The 12152-nt window shown below is 46.2% G+C and overlaps 1 protein-coding gene across 6 annotated transcripts in view; it reads left to right on the top strand.

Annotated features, from left to right (window-relative positions):
* Nucleotides 1-12152, top strand: part of RREB1 (ras responsive element binding protein 1) — a 127146-nt gene that overhangs the window by 101971 nt on the left and 13023 nt on the right. For all 6 annotated transcript variants that reach the window (XM_075416975.1, XM_075416970.1, XM_075416972.1 and 3 more), the window contains one exon: nucleotides 1369-4111. In XM_075416975.1, coding sequence (XP_075273090.1) covers nucleotides 1369-4111 — 2743 coding nt within the window. The remainder of the gene's footprint in view (nucleotides 1-1368; nucleotides 4112-12152) is intronic.

The following is a 12152-nucleotide window of genomic DNA, read 5'->3' as shown; positions in this document are numbered from 1 at the left end:
GTGTGAAAGATTTTACCACAAAAAACTTTAGGAAGTCACCTTACTGAATGGTGACATGTTCAGCGATTTCTTCACAAAACACTCCCAAGCACATTTCCATTATGTTCCTTATGTGAGGTCTGAAGATTTTGCACCTTTGAGGGAGAGTGGCTGGGGAAAGGCAGGGAGGTGGTCTGTAAATATTTTTTCTGAGAGCCATAAAGCTTTCTGTAGGATGGTGTTATTCCTCCCTCTGTCAAACCTTACCTGCCTTAGTTTGGGTCTGGATGAAGCTGCTTATATATCTGAAAGAAAAAGAAATAAATCGACAGCACAATCCAGCAGGACCATGCTTATTCAGTGTCTGCACTTTTCTCATTCTACTTGGGTTATAGCATTGATATCCAGCTCTTCTGGCTGCAAGGTGGTAGACCTGAAATTTGCTGCTGGTCCTGGGGAGCAAGTAGGTCATTCTGGAACTCTAGCGTTGAGTTTTGGTGTAAAAGTTACAAAAGGAGTAGAGAGTACTTTTTAAACAACTTGCTTTTATTTCCTTTGTAACTAATGGCAGACATTTAAAGTTACTAAGGGATTTGAATGTTGGGACTTTCCTTTTGTAATAATTGTGCTTGTACTACGAGGCAAGACCTATGAAGTATCTGAACAAAGTGTGTAGAATATATAAAGATCGTGCCAGCCCTCTGCTTAATTTATTATTTGTACTCTTTTTTCATGTGGAAGCTTTGCAACATGTGAGCTATCTGGGTAGCATTTAAATACAGCATTCGGATTCATGATCATTTTTAGGGACAGGTATAAAATCCATTTGTGAACTTAGTATTTTTCTTGGGAGAATAAATGTAAACAGACTTCACTAACCAAAAGCCTGCTTTGGGCTCTGCGTTTCATTGATTTGCTTTTGAGGGTATTACTTTGGTTGGTTTATGTTTTGTCTTCTTGGAATCCTTTTTTTTTCTCATTTCCTCCTAGTTTCTTTGTAGTAGTAAAGCTAAAGGGGGTAGTCCTGCTGCTCAGCTTACTGAAGTTTGCTGTATAGTCTGCTGAGGCTCCTGTCCTGTCAGTGAAGTGAGAGGGGTTTCTGGAAGGGAAGTTCAGAATGGAAAAGTATTTGGGAGTCTGAAAAGCCCTCTGAAGGAGTTTGCCTTTATAGAAGGGAACTTCAGGAGAATAAACCCCTAATTCAGATACACCACTTAGGTGACTAAAGGCTGTGGAGCAGGAATGTCTCCATGCCAGGTAGGTGGTGCATGCTTTAAACTCCTTAACTTGGGCAGTGTGAGAGAGAGTGAACTGGTTTTGTTTTGCAGCAGCATGTGATGCCTTTCCAGTTTGAGATGTCTGCTCTAAATATTTTTTCATGTCTTGCAGGTCTGGTGTGAAACGAATTTGCGAAGGTGCATCAGTGACTTCCATCGATTTATCTGTGAGACGTGTAACAAGGCATTCCCCATGCTTTCGGCGCTCAAACTGCACACAGAAACTCATGTGGTGGATCAGGGAAAAGACAAGCACAAGACACAGTCCACGACCCCACCCAGCGAGAACCCAGACCAGAAAGCCTTCATGGCATCCTTGGGCCTACAGTACACCAAAGACATCAAGCCTGTCAAGCAGGAGGACAATACACAAGATGAGCTCCAAGAAATGCGGCTCAGAGCACTGAAGAGTAACCTACCTCAAGAACCTGGCAGCACCGGTCTGCTCAGCCTCTCTCCTCTGGAAGCTGCCTCTGTGGGAGGGTCATTTTCGGTCCTTCCCCCTACGAAAGAAAACATAAAGCTCCTCTCGCTGCAGCCTTTCCAGAAGGGTTTTATCATCCAGCCTGACAGCAGTATTGTGGTAAAACCCATCTCCAATGAGTCTGCCATTGAGCTGGCAGACATTCAGCAGATCTTGAAGATGGCTTCTTCCGCTCCTCCTCAGATCAGTCTTCCTCCACTTTCTAAGGCACCTTCTGTCCCTGTACAGTCCATTTTCAAGCATATGCCGCCGCTGAAGCCAAAGCCTTTGGTAACTCCCCGCACAGTTGTCGCAACCTCTACACCTCCTCCTCTTATCAGTGCCCAGCAAGCCTCCCCTGGCTGCATCAGCCCAAGCCTCCCACCTCCCCCTCTGAGGCTGATCAAGAACTCGCTGGAGTCCTCCTCCAACTCTCACCTCCTCCAGCCAGGAGCCAAATCGAGTCCTTCCTCGCAGTTGCTCCTCCAACCCAAAGTAGAGCCTTTAACTCAGCACGAGATGAAGACACAACTGGAGCAGGACAGCATCATTGAAGCTCTCCTGCCTCTGAGTATGGAAGCCAAGATCAAGCAAGAGGTCACAGAAGGAGACCTCAAAGCCATCATTGCAGGGGCAGCGAACAAGAAAGCCCCAACCATGAGGAAAGTTTTGTACCCCTGCCGTTTCTGTGACCAGGTGTTTGCCTTCTCTGGTGTCTTGAGAGCTCACATCCGTTCTCACTTGGGTATTTCCCCGTACCAATGCAACATCTGTGACTACATCGCAGCTGACAAGGCAGCGTTGATCCGGCACCTGCGGACGCACAGCGGGGAGAGGCCTTACATCTGTAAAATCTGCCACTACCCGTTCACAGTGAAAGCCAATTGTGAGAGGCACTTGCGAAAGAAGCACCTCAAAGTGACCAGGAAGGATATAGAGAAGAACATCGAATATGTCACCAGCAATGCTGCAGAGATGGTGGATGCCTTCTGCTCCCCAGACACTGTGTGCAAGCTGTGTGGTGAGGACCTGAAGCATTACCGGGCCCTCCGCATTCACATGAGGACACACAGCGGCTGCCAGAAGAGGAAGCCGTTTGAGTGCAAGGAGTGTGGCACAGCCTTTTCAGCCAAGAGGAACTGCATTCACCATATCCTCAAGCAGCACTTGCATGTGCAAGAAAGGGAGATTGAGAATTACATCTTAGCAGTGGACTGCAGTGCCCAGGAAAGCCAGACAGACCCTCCTTTATTGGAGGACAGCACTTACATGGACCACAAGCCCATGACGCCTTTCCTGGAGCCACAAAACGGCTTCTTGCTTGGGACTTCCTCTCACGTTCCCATCAAACTTGAACCTGCAGGCAACTTCCCGATGGATTTTGATGAGCCATTGGATTTCTCTCAGAAGAACAAAACCATGAGTGCTGTGCAAGTGAAGCAGGAGAGCCTGTTTGGCTCTTCTCCCCTGTCCCTCTATGACTGTTCCATGGAGCCTATTGACCTGTCTATCCCCAAAGTCCTGAAGAAGGATAAAGATGATGTCCCATGTGAAGCCAGGAATGAAGAGCTGGCTGCTTCTGGGAACAGTGATAAAGCTTATAACTGTCTGCAGTGTCCTTTGGTTTTTGGTGCCAATGGGAACTCAGAGAAGAGCAGGTCTGTCATACATCCCCAGCCACTGAAAGGTTCATTGCATTTGACTGTCCCGATCATTTCGCCGGCTCTCCTTGGCAGTTCTGCCTTGCTGAGACCCTTGAGGCCTAAACCGCCACCGCCACCTCTCTTGCCAAAGCCTCCAGTAACTAAAGAGCTGCCGCCGTTGGCTTCCATTGCACAGATCATTTCATCTGTGTCTTCTGCTCCCGCTTTGCTGAGAACGGAGGCTGCAGATGCCAGTCCCAAGGCGGTGGGCAGCTCCACTGGGTGTGACAAATCAGGGAACGCCAAAGCAAAAGTGACAATCATGACTGCTGTTCAGAGAGATGGCAGCCTGCCCGGTGACCCGACTCAGGCGTGTGATCCAGAGCAGTCTCCCATTGCTGATGCTGGGTTGACTAAGAAAAGAGGTAGAAAGAAAGGAACGAAAAATAAGCCTAAACTTAGCAGTGGCGTGGATCTGGAGTCAAGTGGGGAGTTTGCCAGCATAGAGAAGATGCTGGCTACCACAGACACTAATAAATTTAGCCCGTTTCTGCAGTCCACTGACAATTTCAAGGAAGAAAGCAGCAGAAATGGAACAAGTGAGGATGAGAAGGAAACTGCTGAAGATAATCTGCTGAGAGGGAAGAGGAACGCTTACTCAGACTGCCTGCAAAATATCGCCTGTCCTTACTGTCCTCGAGTCTTCCCGTGGGCAAATTCTCTGCAGCGACACATGCTCACTCACACAGGTAAGAGAGCCTGGTGCTCACGGTGGACTCTAGCCCCTGAGGATCTTTCTCGTGGAAGGGCCTCCTCGTGGAGGGGTCGTCCTTTCTTGTCCTCCCTCTGATATCTGTATGGTATTCTTTGTTGTTTTGCAAATTCCCAGCCGTTGCTGTTGTATAGTGCTGTTGGTAGATTTTTCAGTAATGGAATAATCTCTGTGCCTTTGAGGATAAAGGGGTCAAATTAAACTGTTAAAACAGATTTGACTTCAGTGGCATAACTTAGTGTACCTGAGAAGAGACTCTGATTTCAGGTGTTCTGTTATTGTTGTCTTGCCTGGGAGGTGAACGTGTGTGTTGAATATTTCTTTGTGCCTTACATGGTTTATTTGGCTGCTTCCAGTGGCTGTTTGTCTGCACCGGTAACGATAAAAATATCCATAAAAATGAGAGCAAAGAAGTATAGAATTGTGGCAGGAAAACAAAATAATATAGTGTTTAGCATTTTTTTTCTTGCGGTGGATTTTATTTGACAGATCAAAGAAGGAGGATGCGAGAAACATCATCCTGAGCATTACATAGTAGTAGCTTGCCTCTAGGAAATGTTGATTCTCAGTGCTGGACAACTGAAGGTGGGCTTGTGCTCTAAGGTGTGGAGATGCACGTGGAGTCTTTAATATTGTGCCACTGTGTAAGTAACCTCAAACCTGGTGTAAACAAAAGGAGGAATTGGGGAGGGAGATTTATTCTAGGTTTGGGGTTATTTTTCATTCTTCACTATAAAGGAAATACTGCGTTGAATGCTGTGCCGATTTGAAGTTCACTCCATTTTCCACCCACACTGTAATAAAGTAATTAATCAATTCTCATCCCACTCAGAGAGAGAGAACACAAAGCTGTACTTGCTGTTGCTGCCTTTAATGTCAGTCACGGTTGTTGATATTATTTGCTTCATGATGCAATCGCAACTCCTGACATAAAGAAGTTAGGAATATTTGTGAGAAACATAGGGGGTTTGAGTACAGCCTCATAAAAGGTAACTTCATTTTTTTGAAGGAATTGAGGTTTCCTCAAGCAGCTGATGCGTGTGTGTGCTAAAGAGGGAAACCTGAAGAGGTAAAAGAGGTTAGCTAGGAGGTTTAAAGGGAATCTGAGCTGTGGAGCAGTCCCTATTACAGTTTGCTTTGGGTGACGTGAGGACATAACTTGCAAGGTATGAGTGCAACAGTGAGGCTATTGTCTTCTGGCCTTCAGAGACCAAATTATTTCATCTTATTAAGCATACAGTTTACTTTCAGTGGTGAAGGAGAGCTCTTTATTTGTATCAATTGTTTTCTAACACCCTGCTCTCCAAAAAAAATACGTAGTTACTGAAGAACTGTTCATGAGACAGAAAACAATAGAGAGGCTTTTCCCAGGCTGAGGGGTTTGACCTGCTAATTGATGGCAGGCTTCCAAGGCAGCAACGCTGGTGTAAACCCTTAATGAAGACAGGAAAATGCACTTGGCCATGAGTTATACTGGTAAAACTTGTCTCCCCCACCACCACCGGGCTTGGAAGGAGACACTGTCCTTTCAGAAAGCCTGTGCTGCAATCCCCACAAGAAAGGCAAGCGACTGCGGCTGTAGCAGGGCTGGATCCTCAGTGGGGGTACAAGATTTTTGGTGCTGCTACGGCAGTGGCAATAATCAGATTCCGGCTGGTGCAACTGTGGCAATGATAATACTGAGCTTTTTTTGCATCATCATCAGAGCAGTGTTGAGGGAGACTTGTTGCTGGAGGACCACCACACAGCAAGCTTTGACTGGCCTTGGGGCATCTCCTTGCAGGTGACGCCAGCACCTGAGGCTTGCTGGAGGGGAGAGGGAAAGGTAGGAAGGCTAGGAAGGTGGAGGAGATTTAGGCCAGGGAGGTGGTGCCAAAGCAAGCACTCGGATGCATTCAGGTGGAGCAAGCCCTGTGTTTTTGTGGTGTCAGGAGCTGGTGGCATGGGAGGAGTTTGACAGCTGTGTGGTAGATACAGCAATGTGTTGGCTTTGTGTTCTGGGTGGGCGAGTTGGTTTTCCGATGGAGACATCTACAGTGTCCTGGTGCAACGCACCGTTTCTGCCCCCACCTATTGCATGGGCAGTGACTTGTTAGGTAGCTCTTTTTTAAAAGGAGTTAAGCAAAATTTCTATTCACTAATCTTATTATAAAGAGAGAAGGGGAACTTCTGGTCTGGGCTCGATGGCTGCTCCCTGACCTGGGGGGAGAAGGGGCCAAGAAGCTGATGTGAATGGGGTAGATGAGGGTGCAGGTGATCTGCTTCCAAACTGCATGTGTTGGGTATCTGCTCCACAGGGAATTCACTGCAGGCAGGCTGGTCCATTCTCCTGGATTTCTGTAGGACCTTGCTATCAAAAAAAATGAGGCAGTCATTTGAGCTAAAAAGTGGCAACTGGCTCTTCTCCATCCTTCTGTAGGGAAATTGGTATTGGAGTAGTTTATGTAAATAGTCTAAGCTAATAATGCATGAGCATGGTTGAGGAAAAGGCATATGATTTTGAGCGTTTAAGTAGTACCTGTATATTACCAGTTTTAAACTGCTGTGTTTATACAGACATGAAAAGATTTTTGAAAGTGTGTCTTTAATGTTCTATAATATTTCGACATGGAGGACTCCTTCCATGTGGTGTTAAAATCGTGTTTAGCTTTTGTGGAAGTGTGAAAATGCATATGCTACCACTAACCCACATCCCTCATGCAGCCAGAAGTGTCTCTCGTGAAAGCTTTCACCCTGCTTATTCTTGCTTCAACACCACTGTGTATTTTTTAGTTCAAAAGCTATTCCCTGAAGAAGCATACACCTTCCTCACCCTCGCCGGTTTTTATTTTAATACAAAGCTCACAAGGGGGACACTGGGAATTTGGCATAGCTTCATTTTATACAGTGTTTAACACGGTGTCTGTGTTTTGTTTGAACATGCTTGAACACTTGCTTTTAATACTTTCTTTCTCTTTATGTCTTTCTTGTTTAATTTACTCCTCTGTGTTCAGCTTGGTTTGCCTTTCTTTTTTGCTGTTCTCTCCTGCTCTTGACTTTTTTCATTCTCAGAGGAGCAAGTAAGATGTGACCTGCAGGTGGTGCAGTTAATTTCGCTCCTTTTATGGCGTGTGCATCAGACTAGGTTTTATACAAAATTAAAATAATGGTCTTTTTTGGCCATTCATTTGTTATGGATAACCTCAATCTGTTCACAAAGAATCACTTGAGGATATTTTCAGAGTGATATTGCCAGATCTTATTTGGCCCAAGATTATTTTTTGTAGAAAGTGAGATTTTGTATTGTTTTGCTGTTTCAACAGGAATGAACTGTAAAAGAAAATATCTATAAGCAAAATAAAGTAATAAAAAAATAGAATGCAGTCATACCTAGCCCATGAACCTGAACGTTTCCTGTTGATTGGAGGACACAAGTCACATAAAAGAGAAGAGGACTGGAGGCGTTTTTAATATTTGCTTTTATGACTTAAGTCACAGTGAAATTGTAGACATATTTACTCCGCGACATTTGTCCTTACCATGGAGAGAATGTGTTTCCACTAGGACAACAATGGCAGGAGATATTTTAATTAAGGAATGATCTTCTTATGTGCTTTGGTTGTTTAGATGACCCTTTATGTTGAAAAAGACTTGCTTCAAATGACTGCCTTCCGTGAAGTGTCCAGCTTAGACTAGTCCTGCTGTGCTGCTAACCAAGTTTTACAGTCAGTTCTGAGTCAATATGTAGGCACAGATGTGTTTTAATCCAGGCCATGACCATTCTTACAGAAAAAGTTAATACAAAATTAAATCACATTGCACTTAAACTGACTGTTTAGGTTACTCTCTAGTGAGTAACTGTGTTTTATCACAAGAGCAGGTGCCTTTAAGGGACAATACAGGAAGCACTGAAAACTGCTTTTTTGAATGATATATTTTGTGCCTTTAAAAGTGACATTTTTGGAAAGCATTCTGGTTACCATTTGGGAATAGGACTGTAACTTGGGGTGGGACAATTGGAATTTGCACAGTAAGCAGGATTTTTGTTTGGGTTTTGAGACCTCCAACTAGGACGCTTGTGTGGAAAGAAGATTATCTTATCTGTTGTAAGTATTGGTCTGTATGACAAATATTTAGTTGGTAGGAAAGTTTTAAAGGCTGAAAATATGAGAAAATTGTGACCTGAAATGCAGGTTGTGTTTCAAGTAATTAATCCCCAGCTAATCCTGTCATTGCATGCTTGAAAAGAAATGTGGAAAGGAATTGGGCTATCATGAAGCAAAAGGACTTCTGCTCAACTTTGAAGTTCTGTTTTTTATTTGCGTTGTGAATGAAGCCAAATAAAAGTGCAGAAAGTGGGGGTATTCGCAACCAGAAATTTATGGTTGACTTAGCAGGCATCTAAAAAGAAAGAATGACTTGAAAGCCTACAAAAAGCAGTGCCTTGGTGCTTCTAAAAAGTTGTGTTGACACTGGAAGAAAATAAAGACAGAGAAACAGCGCCTGAGATGACTGTGAGATGCGGGGAATCCCTCGTACGGGTTGAGACATTAACTAGAACAGAACCAACTTGTGGAAGATTAAAGTGAGAAACATACCCACAGTGTTGTAGTAAAGAGGCTGCTGGCAGCGGATCAGGGGACGTCCAGAGGTTTTGGGTGTCAGGCAGAAGGTGTGACAAGGGCTGGTCTCCCTTTACAAGTAACTATCCTCACAATCTCTGTCTTTATCATGAAGATGCCTTGCAGGACCGCTTTCCCCGTTGCACTGCGTGATCCTGGATTTTCTTTCAACTCTTCTGTACTCAATCCTCTCCCTTGTTGTAGTCATTTAAATGAATTACAGACATGAAAAACTTTCTCCTGTGGGGAAGTAGCTGATTGCTTATTCAACATACAGGTCTTGATTCCACTGGAGTCGATGGAAAGATGCCCTGTGGCTTTGATGGAAGCTTGTGTCAGATTCGCATGGGTGATAGACTTCTCAGGAGAGAGCCTGCTGTTGAGGAGCTTGCACTCGGGACGTTGTAGTTGGTCACCAAGCAGTAAAGGGGGAAAAGGAAAAAAAAAAAACCAAAACCAAAGAAGTTTCTTATTACACATGAGAAGGACAGACAGACATACTTTTTTTCTTCTGTCAGGCCAGAAGCCCTTCCCCTGTCAAAAATGTGGTAGTGTCTTTTCTACCAAATCTAACGGAATTTGCACAAACCTGGCGTTGCCAGCTGCTGCCTGAGGAGGAGTGTGCTCATCCCCAGTGTACGGAAGAGGATGCTGGATCTTACCGTGGCACATGCAGTCTTTCCCCGCCATTGAGCAGAGCAAGCCCAGGTTGTGTTTGGTCGGGCTGAACGCTACAGACTGGTGAAGCATAAGGACGTGCAAAGTGCCCTGCCACATTAGAGCAGTGGTGCACCCAGCCAAGCTCTTGTGTCCCCGATGGTGGCCGCAGGATGTGCTATTCAGGGTGACCATATGGGCCTGGCCACTTCCTGATGTCTGTTCCTCTGGGTGCTCTGTCAGCGTCCACAACTGCCGCACTGGGAGTGCGTGTGGGAGGGCACATCCCTGCCTGCTCCCTTCACTACCTGTCTGTGGACCTGATGTCTGCAAGTCTCTCCGATCGCTTTCTGAACACCCTCATGCTGTCTGCCTCCAACCTGATCTGGTGTCAAGCACCAGAAGTTCACTACCTGCTGTGTAAGGAACTACTTTTTTAATCTGTTTTCAGCTGATCCTCTGCCAGTTTCTGAGACACCCCCCCCTTACTTCCAGTCTTGCAGCACTTGGTGAACTGCAGTTCTGCATGCGCCCTCTCAGCTGCCTTCACGATTTGTAAACCTCAATCCTAACACCCCCTTCTCTCCTTCAAAGTGAGAAGCCTGAGCCTGTCTGGTGTCTCCCTGCAGGGCAGCTGGATCGGGTTTGCTGTGTGCTATCTGCAACGCAACTATCTCCTTCCTTGTGGCGTGGGGACCAGAAGCGCACACACCACCTGAAACAAGGGCACACCAGGGCTTTACGCAGCAGCAAAGGGACACCCTTGGTCTTGCTCTCAGTACCCTTGCTCGTGGTACCCAGTGTTTCTCAGCTGTAGTTTGGCTGCTGCTGCAGGCCAAGCTGGTGATCCTGGAGAGCTGCCAGTGATGGCTCAAAGACCTCCTGCCTGAAGGTACCTGCCAGTACTCTATTCAGCCCATCACCCCGTCCAGAGGTGTTTTACCTTATATTCATATGCATTGAAGCTCACTTGCGATTGTATTGCCCCCTCTGTTTGGAGAGTTTAGCAGCGAAGGAGATTGATTGTCAGATCACACAAGGCTTCGTTGTAGGCAGGCAAGCAGCATTTAGTCAGGAAGGACAAGCTGACATGAAACCAAGGCCGAGCGAAGTCACTCTGAGCTTTTCTGTGCTGACCAAATGGGATGGATGCAAGAAGGAAGCTCAGCAGATCGTGTTAGAAGTCCCTTGCCTGACAAGTTTTTGCACAAGGGAGCCATTGCTGTAAGGTGTTCACACCTCCAGGAGAGACGGGGTGACTTTGGGTCAGTTTCACGGGAGAGTTGTTGAAGTAACAAGCCTAAAAGCAGCAAGAAGTTGGCTCTGTGCGTCACGCTGGTTAAAAATTATGGAGGAGTTGTTACTCTCAACCTCAGGGTAGCTGCTGATCAGATTGCACAAAACCCCGTGTACAGGATTTTCCTCTTGCATGTCCCAGCTCCTGTTTGTTTGGGAGAGCCTGCTGTCTTCCCAGCCTCTCTCATCCTTATTTCTTCTGTTCAATACAGCGGGTTGCCTTGCAGTGATTCAAATGTAGTAATACAGGTCTCAGTACTAGTCTGGCATTCAAATCTGCCATGCTAGGGACATGTTACGACGTGATTTGATCTTGCCTATCATGAAGGGACTAGGTTGCCTTGTTACCATGTTAACAGCCTGTAACTTCACAGGGCTGTAGCACGGTATCTGGGGTGTCACGTGGGCTCACCCTGCCTGTGCAGACAACAGATGGCTACAGCGTGAGAGAGGAAGACTCATGTTATAACATGATCCCTTCCCAGAACAAAAGTCTGCAGAAAGGGCTCAGAAAGCACTCACCGCTGACGGTCTTCATGGCAGAAGCTAACGTATCCTGCTCGGGTCTGTTGAAAACTTTCTTCGTAGTCAGAGGGATCCTAACGCAGCTCAGTTAGTCAGTGGGGTGAGGAGGCCCTGGCACAGCACGGAGGATGGGTAGGACCTTGGTGTAACATAGATGTTGTTCTTAGCAGCCGGCACCGGGCTGGTCGGAGTGGTTTGACCTGCTCCTGGAGGCAGAGCCTTGGGCCACGGATGGATAACATAGAGCACTTATTGGCCATACTGGCTCGACCTGTTCCCAACAGTTCATCCCCACAGCTCTAGCTGACCCAGCTGCCCGAAAAAATGAAAAGGGCAAGGGGAGGCGACCGGCCGTTGTGAGCTCAGTTCCCAGATCTGGCTGGCGGTGCAGCCCTAAAAGAGCAAGTTGATGCAGCTGAGGTGTGGAGTTGGCAGCGTCTCCTGGAAGGAGGTGGGGATAGATGCTGTTGAAATTGGCTTTGCTGTCAAATGCTTTGTGTCTTCCAACAGCAGCTTTAGACAGCGAGGAAGGAGCCCAGATCCTATACTGTTATAGTTACCGCATGCACTTTGTAGCACAGCCTAGTGTTTATAAATGTGGTGTTTAATCATGGTCCAAAATCATTCAGCAGCTTTGGACTTGTGGTGTTCTTCCGTTGTCCAAGAAAAATGGATTTCAAAATCAGTGGAAGTAAATGAACAATTTGAAACTGTGTCTTAGTTTAAAGAGGGGTCATTTCTCTTTTTGTGCTGGTTTTAAAAGGTGGGTGAGCAGCGTACTTGGGGTGCGTGTGCAGCGCCCATGTGAGGGCTGTGCTTGGAAGTGAATAATCGCCCAGATTTCACTGTACGCCAGAAGGAAAGGGGATGAAGGGAGATGCTTGGATGGTATTTGGTCAGCCGTAAACAAAGTGAAGCTCTAGGATGAGGTGTAAGACA

The sequence above is a fragment of the Opisthocomus hoazin genome, chromosome 3, assembly GCF_030867145.1.
Source record: "Opisthocomus hoazin isolate bOpiHoa1 chromosome 3, bOpiHoa1.hap1, whole genome shotgun sequence".
Taxonomy (NCBI): domain Eukaryota; kingdom Metazoa; phylum Chordata; class Aves; order Opisthocomiformes; family Opisthocomidae; genus Opisthocomus; species Opisthocomus hoazin.
This window is presented reverse-complemented; position numbering and strand designations above follow the sequence as displayed.